Genomic DNA, 18,208 nt, shown 5'->3' with positions numbered 1-18,208 from the left:
GCGGTTAATTGGTTCCAAACCAGACTGTGATAAGTGAGTTTCCATCAAGTAGGATTTCTTACTTATAAATGAAATATTTTTGTAGTTAGGGCATAGAAAACCTGTTTACAACCTTCTAAATAACGCTTTTTAACATTATTAGAACCCTCTAGACATGAAAAAACACCCTTATAGTCACTTTACACTCCTATTACCCAATATAGGAGACAAAATAAGAGAAAATAAGACATAAATAATACATTATATAGACTTACATGTTAGCATTGAGTGAGATGTAAGCCAGAAGAAATTAAATGTAAGGCAGAAGTGTAAATGCAGTATTTAAATATACGCGCATCTTTTCAGCAAAGGGGTCGTGTTGATCGTCTCCTTGCAGCACATAGGGTCTATTGCTAGTAACAAAAAAAAATGTATTCATGACCTAAATTAAGCATTTTGAAGAATAAAAATAGCTAAATGAACAAAAATACAAATATAAGGCATTCAAAATCAAAAGACGTGATATGACGTGTAATACAGTATCTGTGACTTGTGTGCGCCTTTAAGAAGCAGAGCTTGGGAAGTGACGTGTGTGCTAGTCAGCTAGTAGAGTCGACTGTTGGGTGTGTTGAGTGTTAGCAGTGTAGAGAGTGGCTGACAGCAGCTCCTGTGTGAATGTTCACTGCATGTGTTCTCTGCTTGTTAAAGTGATTGAAGTGCATTGAGAGTCTTTCCTTAGCCACAAACAGTGACAGTAGACACGGTCAGTAACATTACGTTGATGAGACGTAAGCCACCAGGAAGTACGCTGTCAATGCTAACGTGTAAGTCTATCTTACCTTATTTATGTCTAAGATGGTTCATTTTCTATTATTATGTTTACCATATTGGGTAATAGGAATGTATACGTGACTATAGGGGTGTTATTTTATGTGTACAGGGCTATAATAATGTTCAAAAACATATTTAGAAGGTCGTAAATGTAAAATGGTAATTGGTCCTTCACTTATAGCGTTTTTCCACCTCCAAGGCGCTCAAAGCGCTTTGACACTGTTAGCACATTTACCGACTGATGACGCGGCATCAGGGGCAACTGGGGGTTCAGTATCTTGCCCAAGGACACTTCGACACAATCTCGGGAGGACTGAAGATTGAACCCACAACCTTCAGGTTAGGAGAAGACCACTCTACCACCTGAGCCATGCCGCCCCTAAAACAGGTTTTCCGTGCTCCAACTACGAAAAGATTCAATTTATTAATATTGAATCCTACTTCGCGGAACTTCACTTATCATGATCAGATCTGGAACCAATTAACAGCCATAAACGAGGGATTACTGTATACTGTAGCTTTATCATTTCTGCAATTTCTATTTTTATTTTCCCACTATTTCAATTTTCTTGTAATTATGACTTTATTCTTCCCATAATATTTTGACTTTATTCTTGGAACATTAGAGCTTCTTTCACAAACTTAATTTAAAAAAAATGACAACTGTATTAGTTTTGTTTGTTTTTCACAATATTGTAATTGTTAAAAAATAATGTATTTCTTTTATATTTCAACTTTATGCTTTAAACATGACACAAGAAAATCTCCACATTGGCAGGAGTTCCATAAGTTCAGTTATTAAAAATCTACGTTTGCGTGTGGACTAGAGGCCAAAACACACAGCAACAATGTGTTTTTAAAATAGCCGTATTTGTGTGGACATGGCCTGGGTCTCGGGCCTTGGGTTGGTAAACGCTAACCAGTGCCCACCAAGTATCTTTTTGTCATTTTTTCAAATGTGTATGCTCTCTTGTGGTCATTTCAAATGTCACCCGACTCCACAGAGGCGATTACCGCACAGGAAAGCGGCTCAACATGAGAAAAGTCATCCCTTACATTGCCAGTCAGTTCCGTAAGGATAAGATATGGTTGAGGAGGACCAAGCCCAGCAAAAGACAGTACCAAATCTGCCTGGCAATAGACGACTCATCCAGTATGGTGGACAACCACTCCAAACAGGTGAGACCTGCTGTCCCGGTCCTGCTTCCAGATAGTTACGTTATTGATCTCCAAGAGAAATGCACATTTCCTGCAGCTCTTAGTTGGGACTCATGGGTGACATCATCACAACACAACACAGTCTAATCTGCGTCAAACAACGACAAAAATGTACATAAGAATAGCGGAACTGATATAATAGACCCCCACTTTTCTTGGGGTTACGTTCCACTTGTCCCACTTTATTAAATGGTCCTCGAATGCACCATCTAACTTTCTCCCATACTGCACAGATAGACTGCTATACTGGATTTTTCCCATTTTTCGTTCACCTCATATTTGGCCCCAAATGTTAATACTATGTGGGAATGCATAAAGGTAAGATTTGACGACCTTATTGAGTGCTAATGTGTATACAGTAGTACCTCGCATAACGTAAACCTCCTTTTACGTAAATTCCACTGAACGTAAAGAATTTATGGAAAGTTTTTGCATCGTATTACGTAAGACATTCCATATAACGTGAAGCGAGCGTCAAGTCGGTGCAAGTTCAGAAATTCGATTTGAATACGTAGCTCATTTACAGTAATCTTATTTATTACCATATTTTATATTGGAATGTTACTCTACTATGTTTATGCTAACGTTTTCTTATATTTTCCCACCATATTTGGTGGACTTTGAAGGGCCAAACTGGTGAGTTTGGCAAGATCTTGGAACGGATTAGGCTATTTACATGTATTTTACGCTTCGTATAACGTAAAAACCCTATAATACAAACTTTCTCGGAACGGATTATTTACATTGTAGGGGCGTCTACTGTATTTGTTGGTGCACCCCTCTCAAAAATGATAGTGGGTTTGTATTCATTTGGTGTTTTTAATTTGATGTTGTTCCTGTCATAGTTTTACACAATACATAATAAATAAGATAAATTAGATTGCTATAATGTTGTACGTATGTTTAGCTGATGTGTTACAGATCTTTTCCGATGACTAGCTAGTACGCCACTTCAGTCACGGTCACGTTGACAGAAGCCACCAAATGGCTGTCCTCGGCTATGCCTGCCAGTAACTAGCAGCTCGTAACGCAAATTTCAGCTCACAGTTCAAAGCAAAACATCAGCCAAGAGACCCATCTAAAAAACATTTTTAGTTGGGACAAAAAAATACTGGCCGTCGACGTAGTCCGTGACAAATCATCTCACAGCGACCGTAGACACAAATAACTGCTAATCTGCAAGGGCTTTGAAGCTAAACTTACTATTCAAAATACCCTTTCCTTTGTCCATTTCTGCTCAGTATTTGTTCTTGCTTGGGGCTCCACAGCCACTGCTGCGTTTCTTCAAACTACAGTGTGGGCCGAGGGTCAAACGGGACATGTGCACGTTAATTGCGTGTCAAATAGCCCTAATTAATGTATGACTTACAATTAACACTTCAATGAGCGAGACCACTGATGGTCTTAAGATGGTCAAAAGCTTGAGTTTTTTTAAGAAGCTGTCATAACTTCAAAAAGAATAGTGCATCCTAATCAATGTTGTTTTGAATTCTTGACCTATTCAAGGCTGGAATTACCCTCATCTCAACTATTTCACTTTGAAAATCATTTTTGGAAAATGTTGCATATTTTGTGTTTTTGCCATAAAAAAAAAAATGTTTTTAAAGGGCATAAAACATGACAAAAAAACATCCAAGAAGTAAAAAAAAACAATAAAGCTTTATATCTACGGATACTGTAGAGCGGAAGTTGATCCAGATGTTTAAACGTTGAAAGTTTAAAAAAAAACAACATACATACATACATACAATATAAATAAATAAGTAATATACAACTTACTTTTAACACTTCACTGAGCGGGACAACTGATGGTCTTAAAAGCTTAAATAGTAGTAAAATTACAAAGATGATCCATCAGCACATGTAACAGTGTAGAAGTTATATACAAGTTTCACTTTGACCTCTATTATTTATGAATGATTACCCACATATATAACTGATCATTGGTAATAATGTGTCTTTCAGCTGGCGTTTGAATCCCTGTCAGTGATCGTCAATGCTCTCACGCTGTTGGAAGTTGGACAAGTGTCAGTATGCAGGTACACACATTGTTGCTCATGTATTCGTCATACAGTGCTGGAGGAGGATGATAATTGGGTGACTTGTTGTGCTGCAAGTTGACGTATGCTCACCAATGTCTGATTCATTTTGGGTTCTTTATGGCTGACTTAGCTGGAAGAAATTATAAAACCATACAATTAATTTATAATCGGGTACATAATTTAAAATAATTGACACGGGGTCAGAATTATACCCAGCCTCAAATCTACCCTCACTTAAATCATATAGTTAGTGGTGCTGAAGGGTCCAGAATGTCTTTTTAACTTAACAAGGCCTAACCCCATCAACTCCGTGTTACTCATCATGATAACTCCAGCTGGTTTCTCTTTGGCAGCATAAAAACACTCATTGGAATCAACCAATACACAACAATGGGAAAGGAACGCTTAGAAATACAATAGTGGATTTACACAAGTCCTAATTTATGAAAGACAGACAGATTCCTTATTTAAAAATGGAATATGTCCGTACTTGCAGCATAGAAAACCTGTTTACGACCTTCTAAGTATGGTTTTTAACATGATTAGAGTCTTCTAGACATGAAATAACACCCCTATAGTCACGTTTACACCCCATTACCCAATATAATAGACATAATAAGAGTAAATAAGACATGAATGAGAAGTGTGTGTTGCTGTAAATGTATTCCGGTGCTAGGGAAGCTGAGTGGGGTGCGGACAGGAAGTGACATCAGGGGTTCAGAGTTGAGTTTTAGCTTGTTGTGGGTTACAGCCGCAGCAGTAGCCCGTGTTAGGGATTATTGTGCCTGTTGTGAGATCATTCAAACCTGCAACCTGTTGTTCCGGCGTTCAAGTCTGGTGCTTGTGTGTCTCACCCAACATTACAGTAACATTACTGACACCTAGTGACCAGTGTAGAATACTACATATCATCACAATGTCTTTGAATGCATCTTGTGATATTTGTATTTGACTTCATTTAGCCATTTCTATGCTTGAAAATGCTTTGTCGAGGCAAAGGTTTGCTCAAATATGCATATTTTGATTAATAATAGGCTGCGTTCAACCATAAAACAGCATGATTTATTAATAATGAGTACATTTTTGACAAACTGAGTGAAGTTGCCAAATTTGAAAGGTGACGTGGTAAGGAGGGATGCATAGCAGAACTTTAGCGGCTTGTTGATGGCAAGAAAAAGTGTGTGGCTGAGATGAAACTTGTAAAGCAAATATTATTGATGCCATATGTATATATTTAAGAATGGATTTCCGATTATGACCTTGTTGTCATTCCCCCGTGCAAAAGGAGGGGTCCAAATAAGTCCCGAAGAGCCCAAAATGAATGTGACGTCCATTAAGAGTGTCTTTAGACTTCTGACCAAGACAAGCAGCAATACTTGTGTCACGTTGCAATGAGAAACGTCACACGTGTGTGTTGTGTTTTCCATTAGAAGGTAAAACTTGTGTTGTTGTGTAGCTTCGGCGAGCAGGTGCAGCTTCTCCATCCTTTCCAGCTGCAATTCAACGATGAGTCTGGCGCTCGCATCCTCCGACTTTGTCAGTTCCAGCAGAAGAAGACCAGGATTGCTCAGGTGGGAAGCATGTTTGTGCTTACAGGCAATGACGTGTTTAAAAGTGTGATGATACAAACCAGGGGTCTATACCAGGAGTGTCCAAACATTTTCCAGTGAGGGCCACATAGCGACAAATGAAAGGATGCAACTTTGGCACTTTGACATTTTGTAAAGTAACACAGTAGATATGCTATGCTCTTTTTTCCCCCCCATTTTTGCTGTTGCTTTTTTTATTGCATATACTCACAAGTTAGGGATATTTCAGATACATTTCAGGACGAACCTGAACCACAAACTTAAACTTTCATCTTGAATAATCCTTGTAAATTTTGTTTTCATATTATATTTATTCCCATAATATTTTGACTTTATTTACATAATATTAATGCCTAATATTATAATATTAATAATATTATAATAACATTATAATAATAATATAATAGTATTATATATTATTATAGTTTATATTATATATTTATATATATATATTTTAAACTATAATATTGTAACTTTTTTCCCCAACAGAATTTTCCAAAAATTACAACTTTAGTTTTGTTTCTCGTAATATTACGACTTTCTAAAAAAAATGGTGTTTTCTTGATATTTCAACTTTATGCCTACTAAAATGACATTATTTTTCCTCATAATAGTACGAGTTTATTGTCGTAAAATTACAGCTGTTTTTTCCATCTTTTTGAAATTTCTTCTTGTAAATGTTGTTCTTGTAATTATGATTTTATTCCTATAATATTTTGAATTTATTCCCATAATATTATAACTTTTTTCCCCCCACCAAATTTTCCAAAAATGACAGTTTTATTATATTTTATTTTTCATAATGTTCCGACTTTAATAAACATCTTTTTTAATTTAATATTTCAACTTTATACAACTATAATATTTTTCTCATAATATCACGATGCTATTCTTGTAAAATTACGACTTTTTCTCATTAGACAACTTTTTTTGTCTTTATATTTTGACTTTATTCTTGTAAAGTTACTGTAAATATGTCATTTTTTGGTATTGTTGTGGTATTTCTTCTATTATATTTATATTATATTTTTAGAATGTGCCCCGGGCCGGTTAAAAAACAGCTACGACCTAAAAATGGCCCCCCAGGCCGCACTTTGGACACCCCTGGTGTACATGTTAGTGCTTGTGTGTATATGGATCGTAGGTGTGACTGACAGGCAGTCAGCTGGGATAGGCTCCAGCTGACTGTATGCCTGAGCAGGATGGCATTAAGCAGTTAGAGAACACATACAGTAAATGCTTTAGGTCAAACCAGTGAAGGTTTAACAATAACGTACGGTACATGTTTATTAGGTATTGACTCTTTGTGTGTGTATGTGCGTGGTGCAGTTCCTCGAGAGCGCCACCAAGATGTTTCTTGCAGCACGACAGCAGTTTCCAGGACCTACAAATGCAGGTAAGTACTTCACATTTTATGCTTCATTTGTCTCTGACATTAAACACATGACTCTCTGGCAGGGGTGTCCAAAGTTCAGGCTCCACTCTCTTACGGTTTTTCAAAAAGATATTAGTTAATACATCATTTCGTGGTTGAATACGGCCTATTATTAGTCAAATACATGAATATTTAAGTTTCAATTTTATATATTTTGCCTAAAATACGCATTTTCAAGCAAAAAAAAAGGCTAAATAAAGTTAAATATAAATTTTAGGCATTCAGAAGATGCATTCAAAAACTTTGTGATTGTATGTAGTATTCTACACTGGTCACTAGGTGTCAGTAATGTTACTGTAATGTTGGATGAGGCTCACGAGCGCCAGGATTAATCGGCGGAACAACAGGCTTTTACTGCAGGTTTGAATGATCTCACAACAGGCACAATAATTCCGAACACAGGCTGCTTTTGCGGCCGTAACCCACACCAAACTAAAACTAAACTGTGAACCCCCGACATCACTTCCTGTCTGCCCCCCACTCAGCTCCACTACCATTGGAATACATTTACAGCAACACACACGAGCACAAGTCTTATGTCTTCAATATCTTATTTACTCTTATTATGTCTACTATGTTGGGTAATAGGAGTGTAAAGGTGACTGTAGGGGTGTTATTTCACGTCTAGAGGGCTCTAATAATGTTAAAAACCGTATATAGAAGGTTGTAAACAGGTTTTCTATGCTCTAACTACGGAAATATTCCATTTATAAATAAGGAATCCTACTTTGGGGAAAGTGACTTGTCATGGACGGGTCTGGAACCAATGAGCCGCCATAAAAGAGGGATTACTGTACATACAATGGGGGGTCCAAACTTGTTCCACTGTTAGCATATTATTATTGCCAGTTCTAAGTATTACATGATCATTTATTGTTGCTGTTTTTGTGTTTAATTTTATTTTTGCGCTGTGCTCAGGGCCAATAAAAAAACACCCCTGCTTTTAAAGATAGTTTTATAGTTTTTATTGCCATCGTCACTGAAAGGTTTTTGCGATGTAGTGGTGCAGCATAAAACAGGCTAGCAATCAAATCAAAAAGATTTTAAATAATAATAATACAACTATAAAGGCATGCAAACATAAAAATAGACTAAAGAAAGTTAAATATGACACCATAGAAGATCATATACTAAAGTTTGTATGTACTAGATGCACATTCTGGACATAACAGAAGAAAACAGAGCAGCGTGAAGTTGTGTGTATACAGTACGTATGAGTTGATGTTATTTGGTGTCCGTAAGTCCGATGGAGAGGTTAAAAAAAGCTGTTCTTGTATGAAGTTTTCGTGTTTTGTCTCGGCAGAGACGGCGCAGCTGTTGCTCATCGTGTCGGATGGTCGAGGATTGTTCCTGGAAGGGAAGGAGCGAGTGATGGCAGAAATCCGAGCGTCACGCAGTGCAAACGTCTTCCTCATCTTTGTGGTTCTTGACAGTCTCAGCTCACGGGTAAGAAACAGGATTTAGCTGTTTTTTTTTTTTTTTTTTTTTTTTTTAACAAAGTGCAAAACATAAAACTGTTTAGCTTTTTTGCAAATAGCTGTAATGATTTTTCTCTTCATGAAAATTCTCAAATTTAACATGTCAAACTAGATGAAGCAATTCGAATGGTGAAGCTGAACTGAAACGTTGAAATATCCAATTCATCGCCTGAGAATCGAACCAGCAACCATCAGGTTGGGAGACGACCACTCTATGACCTGAGCCAAGCCACCGTGCACAGAATAAACAGACTGTTACACGTACTATACAAGAAACATGTCATGGATGCACTGGGACGCATCCTCGGTCATGTATCCTGGGATCATTGGGTGTTTCGGGTCTCGCAACATCATACGCGACCCAACGGGAGTTGATCAAGTCCCAACGCGCAGTCCACGGATCAGCCCTCTTAATCCAAAGCCACCTTGTGGCCTTCTCTGCAGCTTCAGCTGTTTTCCCAGGTCGACCTGCAAGTGCCAGTCAGAGGCCGTGTAGAGGAGGCCTGCATGGTGATGTTTGCTGGTGTTGATGGCTGAGGCTAAGCTCTCAGCAATCACCTTCAGCACCTGGTCATGGCGCCAACAATAGCGACCATCAGCCAGAGCGTTTGAGCAGCAGCTGAGGAGATGTTCTAAAGAGCTTCTTCCCAAGCAAAGAAGACAGGAGGGTGTCTCGCTCTTCCCCCAGACGTGAAGGTTTGCTGGGCTCGAAAGGGCATCATAGACGGCCTGCACCAGGAAACAGACCCGATGGAAAGATGTTTGCCCAAGTGATCCTGCGCCAGTGCACTCTCCCCCCTTGTCCACACTCCTTGCTGCCGGAGTCCCACCGCCTTGTCCACTCGCTCTTCCTCCACACCTGCTCGGAACGTTCCTGGAGTAACCGGTGTCTTTCCCTTGTTCTAACGCAGGATTCCATCCTGGACATCAGAATTCCGATATTCAAAGGGCCAGGAGAACTGCCAGAGATCCGCTCCTACATGGACGAGTTCCCCTTCCCCTTCTACATCATCCTGCGAGACGTCAACGCCTTGCCAGAAACCCTGAGTGACGCGCTGAGGCAGTGGTTTGAACTGGTCACTGCTGACCATCTGTGACCCCTTCCGTCATCATGGAAGGAAATCCCACAATAACACAGCACTCTGCTGCTTACATGTGCCTTCATTTTCATATTATCACATTCTGCTCACATTACTTGTAGAGTTTGGTAGCATTTTATCTTCATCAGGGAACTTGTGCGCAGAGGAATCAGTCCAGGCCTCTTTTCCTCCATGCTTGAATCAGTGAAGATGAAGTGTTGTCATAAAGTGATGGATGGAGCCCACGTCTGTATTGTGTGCGCATTTGATCAAGAACTGTAAGTGTGCCTTGGAAAAGAGCTAACGTTGCAGCAGACTGATCACCATAACATACCGATCACAAGCACGGACACCTCATGCTGTTTTGTAACGAGAGTGCTGATAAGCCCTTTTTGTAATATACCAGTCATCCTGTATGCGTGACGGGTTCACGTTTGTCATGACAGGAAAAGGCTGCGTCCCTCGGCCTTGAAATCATGACTTAATAAATGATCTGAAACAGTTTTGGATTTTTATTCAACAGTTTTCACTGCAGACTTGGAGAGGAGCTACCCAGTATACACTAACGCAGGGGTCCCCAGCCTTTTTTGACCCACGGACCGCCGGCTTGTGTTCCCACAGATCTCCCGCAGACCAGGGAGGAGTTCGTACATTATGGCAATCTTATTTATTATGGATTGTGTAAAACTAAGACATTAAACAACATCAAATTAAAAGCACTGTATGAATGCAGACCCACCATCCACCAGTACAAGCCTGGTGTTTGTTTTCCAGAGAAATTATTACATCGCTGTTTGACGTGTGTGGTACAGTAAAAGGTCGGTAGTGTGCTAGCATGAATTAACTTGAGACCAGTGGTCACATTAGCACTCAGTAAGTCATCAAAACTTTATGCATTCCCACATAGTATAAGCATTTGACGCCAAATATGAGGTGAAAGAAAAACGGTAAAAATACAGTATAGTAGTCTATCTGTGCGGCACGAGAGAAATTTAGCATACGCACGATGGTGCATTCAGGGACCGTCGAACAAAGTGGGATTTTCTCGTATCCAAGTGTGTCCCTCACCACTTTGAGCTCCATATTTTGCAGTTCACTGTCACGGTTTTTCAGAAATATATTGATAAATCATGCTGTTTTGTGGTTGAATAAAACCTATCGGTAGTCATAAAACACCCTTTTTTAAAGCAATTTTTTGCAGAAATGTAAAAGTATTTCCAAGCATAAGAATGGCTAAATGAAGTGAATACATTCAAAAGATGCAAGGACGTGATATGTAGTATTCTACTCTGGTCACTAGGTGTCAGTAATGTTGCTGGAGACACATAAGCACCAGACTTGATCGCAGGAACAACAGGTTGCAGGTTTGAATGAACTCACAACAGGCACAATCATCCCTTACACAGCTACTGTTGCGGCCGTAACCGACGACGAGCTAAAATTCAACTCTGAGCCACCGACTTCACTTCCTGTTCAACACCAGAACACATTTATAGCAACACACACAAGCACAAGTCTTATTAGTTGGCTCTAATAATGTTTAAAAGCCGTATTTTGGGGGTTCTAAACAGCTATGCGCTAACGACAAAAACATTCCATTTAAAAATGGGAAATTCACCTATCACGGTCGTGTTAACTATTAATACTACTACTACTAATAATAATAAAACGAACATTCTTTTGGTGACATGTTACTGCATCCAGCATCATCTTGCTCGAAATAAGAGCTAAAAAAAATCCATCTTGCAGCAGTTATCCTCCACGCCACGAGAGGGCGACAAATCGTCAGTCGTTTTGTGTGTCACATTTTTTCGGTCATGTTTGTAGTTCAGTGATAGTGATGGCGGCGTCAAGGTTACCACCAACTGCTCTTTCTTTAAAGCAGGTAAAATGTTGCCTGCGCGTTTACGATTCTCATTAAATGTGCTTATTACGCAAAGCAAGAGTGATAAACATGTTCAGAGTAAATGAGATAAGTTCCTAAAGTTAAAGTTTATGGCGTGTTGTTGTCAGACGATCTTACTAGAACAATTCTTTTTGACAGTCACACCCTAGTTGACGACATAAAATAACACAAAATGTCAGTAGAAATACGGTCTGTGAACACCAAAGCAAACTATATTGCGTAGTTTGACCAGAAGTGCGTGCTATTTGGCGCTTTTATCAACAAAACTAGCCATTTCTGTTAGCTAACACTTAGCAATGAGCATTTTATTTCTCATATTTGAGCTTTTGTACTGATATGAACCCATAAGAAACCACAACCATTTCAAGTCAAACGATGGCGGATAGCACATACAAGACACTGCGTATTGATGTTGTTGTATAATACGACTAATCGATGCGAAAAAGATGCATATATTACATTGTCTTCTTCTATGTGTAGCATGAATGTACTTTGAATTGAACAAAGAACACATATTGATTGGAAATCATTGAAAGTGACATTTATAGTGTGATATTAGCACTGTTGCTGTTGTGACAGACATGTGATGGCTTTTCATAGCAATTGGACGACTAAAAGCCCGCTAGGGATATTTTCCTAGCTTGTTTTCTATGAATTCATGGACGAAATATAGTAAAAAGAGTTGAACTGTCGTATTTTACAATTGTTACATGGATTTAAAATGAGTTTTCATGGTAGAAATTCATGGAAATGGCACACCGCCGTTTTGGGGAAGCATATCTTGGGATAGTGGGTCGCCACAAATAAATTTGGACCACCACAAATAGATTTGGCACTTTCTCTAAATACTGCTTTTCAAAAAAGAAACTAGCGCTGTGGCGTCCAAAGTGCGGCCTCCGGGTCTTTTGCGGGCCGCGGTATATTCTAAAAATATAATTTAACAAGAAAACTAAAAAAAAAAAAAGCCAAATGAGTCGGAATTTTACGAGCAAGTGAAGTCATAGTAGTATGAGGAAAAATAACCTTATTTTAGTAGAGTAATGTTGAAAGATTAAAGAAAGATGTTATTTTTTTAAAAGCTGTAATATGAGAAACAAACAAAACAGTGAAAAAAGTTGTCATTTTTGGAAAATTAGGTTGCGGAAAAAGTTACAATGTGACAAGAAAAAAGTCACAATATGGGAATAAAGTCATCATTACCAGAAGAAAGTTGAAATAATTAGAAATTTAAAAAAATAACTGCAGTAATTTTATGACTTAAAGTCACAATTTTACGAGAATACATTCTTAATATATGAGGAAAAATATTTTAGTAGCCTGGAGTTGACATATTGAAGGGAGGCGTTATTTTTTTTGAAGTCATAATATTAAGAGAAACAAACAAAACAAAATAAAGTTGTCATTTTTGGAAAATGAAGTTGAGGAAAAAGTTATGTTATGGGAATAATGTCTCAATATTATGGGAATAACGTCATAATATTACAAAAAGAACATTTACGAAGATTATTTGGAAATATTCGGACAATTAAGATAAAAACAGCGAAAATGGGAAACGAAACGAGCAGCAGGTGATGCTGTGGTCCCCTCCCCCATCTCAAAGCACCTCCAGGCGGCTCAGTCTTGTTTGTGACATTAACAAAACGCCAAAAAGAAGAACCAGATGAAAGTTAGTTTGTATTTCTAAACATACGTATTGTGTTTTTTTATGCTTTTGACTCACTTTTTGTCTTCCGCAACGTGATTCCTCTCTCCTACAGCGTCCGCGACAATGACACGCCCATGCATGCATCATGATGTCATTTAATTCTGTCGTGTTTGTGTCTTTCACCAAGTTTCTGTCATCATTTTCCCCAGTTTTTACAGAGGAAGCACGTGTTGGGGATCTACAGGAGTATGTTGAAGACCATACGGCGAGTGCCCGATGAGCGAGACAGGAAGTACCTGAGAGACTGGGCAAGGGGTGAATTTAAGAGGAATATGCATGCCACAGACCAGGTGAGATGTTCCAGTATTTAGAGCTTCTCAAACGTAACATTGGCAGCCAAAGGAACGAGTAAAAATCAATAAAACTACAGTATGTCATGCTGGCTGATGATGTTGGTACCGTGTGTGGAACGTTACGGCACGCTCCTAGAAATGATTGAAAAACTACCTAAGCAGTTTGCTCCGTAAATGCCGGACTTGCTGGAGAACCGGGAGAACGTAGCCGCCCCACACTCCCTTGATGGCAGTGCGCCAATGAAAAGGAAAGCCAGCACCCTGGAAGGGAAACCATCCATCCATCCATTTTTTTATACTAGTTGTCCTCATTGGGGTCTCGGGTAAGCTGGAGCCTATCCCAGCTGACTTTGGGGTGAGAGCTGGGGTACACCCTGGACTGGCCACCATCCCAATCACAGGGAACATACACTAATCCCTCCCCACTTTGCACTTTGAATTTTGTAGCTTCACTCTATCACGTTTTTTCAAAAATATATTGATGAATAAATCAGGCTGTTTTTCGTGCTTGAATATGGCCTATTATTAGTCCAAAATATGCATATTTAAGCAAATTTGATGTATTTTTTGCGTCAATTAGGCATAAAAATGGCAAAATTAAGTAAAATACAAATACAGTGGAACCTTGGTTAGCGTGTTTTTTGGTTAAAGTCTTGTCACGTTATCGATACACTGCACGAGTCCAACTGTGTTCTTCATTTTTTTTTTTCACAAAACATACTGTTAGCATCCTTTTAGCTTACTAAAAAAAAATGGCAGCCCGAACCGGAAGTCAGCTATGTCGGCCATCTATGATTTCATTAAAGATGTTCACACTTTTTATAGTTTTACATGCATGAAACAATTGTAAATGCATATAAATGATGAATGAAAGGGTTAAATGAACATTTAAGGTTACTTTTACCTTCATTGAAGACACAATTGTTCTCATAGACACAACTTCACCACCTTCCTGTTTTGCCATGACTTGTCTCTTGAATTCAGTCGCGTGTCTCATACCGTCTTTATCAAAACACTGCCGCTTGCAACGTTATTTTTGACTCCATTTTGGCTTATTGAGGTGAGAAACGCTATATTGAATTCGAGAGATAACTCATGGCAAAACAGGAAGGTGGTGTTGAAGACGAAGGTGTTGATCACGTCTTCAGTGAAGGTAGAAGTAACCTTAAATGTTCGTTCATCCCTTTCATTCATCATTTTTAATTGTTTTATGCATGAAAAACTATAATATGTTCAAAATGTGGGCTTTCTGGAACGGATTAATTGGATGTACGTGATTTATTATGACGAAAATGGATTTGGTTAGAGTGCGTTTTGGTTAGAATCGGAACACACCTACCGTGACACGCCGTTCTACTTGTACGTTATTTTTTACTCTGCTCTTTTCCTTGTCATGATTCCATCAGGATGCCATCCGCATGATGATCAAACAAGCAAGCAACCATCTGGAAGATCTTCAGAGGTCACTGGCACTGGCAGGGAACTAAAGGCACCGAAGAACGTTTGTTCCCCATTGAAGCAGAACGTTCATGAGGACGATGATGTTGATCTCAGTGGTGTTTGATGGTGTTCATGAAGCTCCTCACCACCTTCCTAATACGTTGGACTGCCTCTACACGACGCTATCAGCATCTTAATAGCTGCCAACACGAGTGTGTTAAGCACACAAGTGCACAAATTCAGACGCAGTCTTTAGTACACGACGTTTGTCGGCGTCAGTGTTATAACTGTATTTTTGCACTAAATACATTTTGATACACACGTGGCCAAGAGTCCACGTGTTCTACTGTCGTCTTTTGTCTGTTTTTGTGAAATAAATGTGTCATATATAACAATAAATGCATATTATTTGGACCTAAACACACAAATAATGGCTGATGTCGTCAACATTCCCCAACACATTACTAAAAAAGATGTGGAGTCGTACACGTTTGACCACCCAGTAATCATACAGCATTACATGGTACATTTGACAAATCAATCCATTTATTTAAAACTATTAAGCAAAGTATTTTATTCATTGATCTTTATGAAGTTATGTTTATTTATTGCTGAATTTATTCTGTATTTTTTATGTATTGTTTGTCAATTTTTATGCTCCTGCATTTATTATCTTTTAGGTAGCTTCTATTTAGTCATTTGTATTTTCATTTACTTCTACTTTATTTACCACGTTATGCAATGTTTGCAGTATTTCTGTCTGGTTCTGCCTCTTGTCCTTACATAATCTCTTTTTTGGTATTTATTATTTTCTTCGAATGGATTCACCTAGTTTATTTTTATGTGATGTTTTTTTTCTTCTTTCGCGCTTCACTCACATTTTTTCAAATATATATGAATAAATCATCAATCATGTTTTATGGTTGAATATGGCCTATTATTAAATATTTTATTAAATATTTAAGCTAATTTTAATTTTTTTGCCAAATTATGTTTTTAAGCATAAAAATGGCTAAATGAAGTAAAATACAAATATAAGGCATTCAAAAGACGCATTCAAATACATGGATTTTAGATGTAGTATTATACACTGGTCACTAGGTGTCAGTAATGTAACATTGATGAGACAATAGCCACCACAGGCTGTACTGTACAGAACAGGAAGTAGAAAAAGAACAAGAAACTCCCAATGCTAACGTGTGATTCTGTATTATGTCTACTACAGTGGGTAATAAGAGTGCAAAGGTGACTATAGGGGTGTTATTTCATGTTTAGAAGGCTTTAATAATGTTTAAACCCATAATTAGAAGGTTGTAAACAGGTTATCTATGCTCTTAACTATGAAAATATTCAATTTATAAATATCACTTCCAGTAGTTAACATAATTGACTACCACAGACGAAATCTTCATCATAGCCCATTTTTATTCATATAAGAAAACAACCAGAACAGACATGAAACACAAATGTTACTCTTTTATTGTATTCCATTTTCACTGGTTACAATAAATAATCATGGCTGTACACACAAAGACACACAGACTTTTCCAGGCGGTCATCGGGACCCAAACAGAGTTTCAGTCAAATCCGTTGTTGTTGTTGGATTTGCGTCCAAACGGGCGTCTGTTCTTCTGCACCTGAAGCTTGAAATACAAACAATACAGTTTGTCACATGACTGGCCTATGTTTACGCTCACAGATATCAGTGTTTTTGTTGTGTTCATAATGTTGTATTTACATATATTTATGTTGTTTACAAACTCAGGAAATAAGTTGCTGGACACAGGAGAGCATCGGGGGTAAAAAGTCAAAGGATATGAATGAGTTTTTGCTTTTCTTTAATTATTTTGCTACAAAAAACGCTATAACTTTGAATAAAAACAAAATAATACTGATCCAAACCATCAGTGTCTCACAATAAGCCTGGATGAAGCGCTGAGCGTTTACCTTTGACCCCTCCAGGATGTGTGGCTCTTTCTGCAGCGCGTTGCTCAATCCCTCCTCGGTGCTGAAGCTCACCCAGCAGAAGCCTCTGTGGAAGCCGGTGTCTTTATCCTGTCACAGAAACATGTACATGTAAAACATAACACTTCATCTAAACATGATCCATAGCTACCAACACTTACAAATGGCAGCAGACACCTCTTGACCTGTCCAAATTGTCCGAAGTACTCCCTCATCTCCTCTGAAAAACAAGTCAACGCAGATGTAGTTTTAACTAAAGAACACATCTTTCTAAAGGATGATGTTGATGAAAAAATAATTATTGAACCAAACACCGTATTCATCGCCTAACTACGAATTGAAAAGTGACCATTTCTAATTTTACAGACGACCTTAAACACAACACAGAGCACGCCTAGCATGTTAGCTAGCAGATGTGCCTGCCTGATAGACGTGACAACCGCATTGAAAAGCTTGTATTCACATGTACTTGCTACTGACACATATTATAAATACAATATTGTAAAAAAAAAAAAAAAATCAACTCACTGACAGCAACTGTCCATGGCACTTTTGATACAAACACCTCAAACACTTTACGGGACGGCGCTGCCATGTTTTTTTTTCCCAGAAGACACTTTGACATATGACGTAACTTCCGCCAATATTTTTTTTTCAAATTCAAAATCCTTGCGAATTATAATATACAGTATAATAGAGTAATTGTAATATACAATATTTTCTTGCGTGTGTTTATAACGAGTGAAGTGAAAAGACCCTACTGCCTCATGTGGTGCAACCCATAGGTGCAACCGTGTTATTTTACTGGCGTGCGTCTTTTATTTTGAATGCGTCACTTTACTGGCTACCGGTTGTGTTGATGCGTTACATCAACGTTACCGAGTGTTGCTGTACGGACAAGATTGTGTGCTGCTCCGGCAGAACCGGAGATAATTTTTGGATTTTAAAATACTGGAAATTATTAGAAGGGGGTAGTTTACCCGTGGAAACAGGAAAAGAGGTTTGATACTGGTAGGTAGACCTCAATGGGTCTTGAATCATACTACCTTCCGACCAGTTGGTGGCGGTGCTGCACCGGCATGTGACGTACAAGAAAACGAAAAAGCTCGACATGGCCAAGATGGCGGCGTCCATCGTGGAGTGTCGCGAGGATGCCTTCAGAAAAATATTCAAGTTATACAAGCGGAGAACACCCCCGCCAGATTTCAGTGAAGTTGTTGATTTTTCTAAAAGTATGACAAGTGACAA

The 18,208-nt window shown here is 38.5% G+C and overlaps 3 protein-coding genes across 4 annotated transcripts in view; 2 read left to right on the top strand and 1 right to left on the bottom strand.

The window, feature by feature from the left end:
* The window catches only part of mdn1 (midasin AAA ATPase 1), a 114,611-nt gene extending 104,416 nt beyond the window's left edge, over positions 1-10,195 (top strand). For both annotated transcript variants that reach the window (XM_054761757.1, XM_054761756.1), the window contains exons 97-102: positions 1,815-1,989; positions 3,994-4,067; positions 5,527-5,641; positions 6,989-7,055; positions 8,398-8,540; positions 9,484-10,195. In XM_054761757.1, the coding sequence (XP_054617732.1) occupies positions 1,815-1,989; positions 3,994-4,067; positions 5,527-5,641; positions 6,989-7,055; positions 8,398-8,540; positions 9,484-9,669 (760 nt within the window). In that variant the 3' untranslated portion in view covers positions 9,670-10,195. The remainder of the gene's footprint in view (positions 1-1,814; positions 1,990-3,993; positions 4,068-5,526; positions 5,642-6,988; positions 7,056-8,397; positions 8,541-9,483) is intronic.
* A 1,236-nt stretch (positions 10,196-11,431) lies between these two features.
* On the top strand, positions 11,432-16,718 carry lyrm2 (LYR motif containing 2). The gene is made up of 3 exons (XM_054761754.1): positions 11,432-11,536; positions 13,412-13,552; positions 14,962-16,718. Exons 1-3 carry the CDS (start codon positions 11,492-11,494, stop codon positions 15,040-15,042), a joined length of 267 nt encoding a protein of 88 aa, XP_054617729.1. The 5' UTR covers positions 11,432-11,491; the 3' UTR covers positions 15,043-16,718.
* On the bottom strand, positions 16,403-17,578 carry slirp (SRA stem-loop interacting RNA binding protein). Its single transcript, XM_054761753.1, has 4 exons — positions 17,489-17,578; positions 17,122-17,180; positions 16,943-17,050; positions 16,403-16,638 (listed from the first exon to the last, which is right to left on the bottom strand). The coding sequence occupies exons 1-4, from the start codon at positions 17,553-17,555 to the stop codon at positions 16,573-16,575; spliced, it is 300 nt and encodes a 99-aa protein (XP_054617728.1). The 5' UTR covers positions 17,556-17,578; the 3' UTR covers positions 16,403-16,572.
* Positions 17,579-18,208: the final 630 nt, after the last annotated feature.

This window comes from Dunckerocampus dactyliophorus, chromosome 19, assembly GCF_027744805.1.
Source record: "Dunckerocampus dactyliophorus isolate RoL2022-P2 chromosome 19, RoL_Ddac_1.1, whole genome shotgun sequence".
Lineage (NCBI taxonomy): Eukaryota > Metazoa > Chordata > Actinopteri > Syngnathiformes > Syngnathidae > Dunckerocampus > Dunckerocampus dactyliophorus.
This window is presented reverse-complemented; position numbering and strand designations above follow the sequence as displayed.

What these genes read in the sequence shown, in the direction of transcription:
- lyrm2 (XM_054761754.1), top strand. Translation starts at nt 11,492, where the DNA reads ATGGCGGCGTCAAGGTTACCACCAACTGCTCTTTCTTTAAAGCAG. An exon ending in CTGCTCTTTCTTTAAAGCAG is followed by an intron (nt 11,537 to 13,411) that starts GTAAAATGTTGC and finishes CATTTTCCCCAG; the next exon opens with TTTTTACAGAGGAAGCACGT. An exon ending in ATATGCATGCCACAGACCAG is followed by an intron (nt 13,553 to 14,961) that starts GTGAGATGTTCC and finishes TGATTCCATCAG; the next exon opens with GATGCCATCCGCATGATGAT.
- slirp (XM_054761753.1), bottom strand. Translation starts at nt 17,555, where the DNA reads ATGGCAGCGCCGTCCCGTAAAGTGTTTGAGGTGTTTGTATCAAAAGTG. An exon ending in AGAGGTGTCTGCTGCCATTT is followed by an intron (nt 17,051 to 17,121) that starts GTAAGTGTTGGT and finishes TTTCTGTGACAG; the next exon opens with GATAAAGACACCGGCTTCCA. An exon ending in ACATCCTGGAGGGGTCAAAG is followed by an intron (nt 16,639 to 16,942) that starts GTAAACGCTCAG and finishes TTGTATTTCAAG; the next exon opens with CTTCAGGTGCAGAAGAACAG.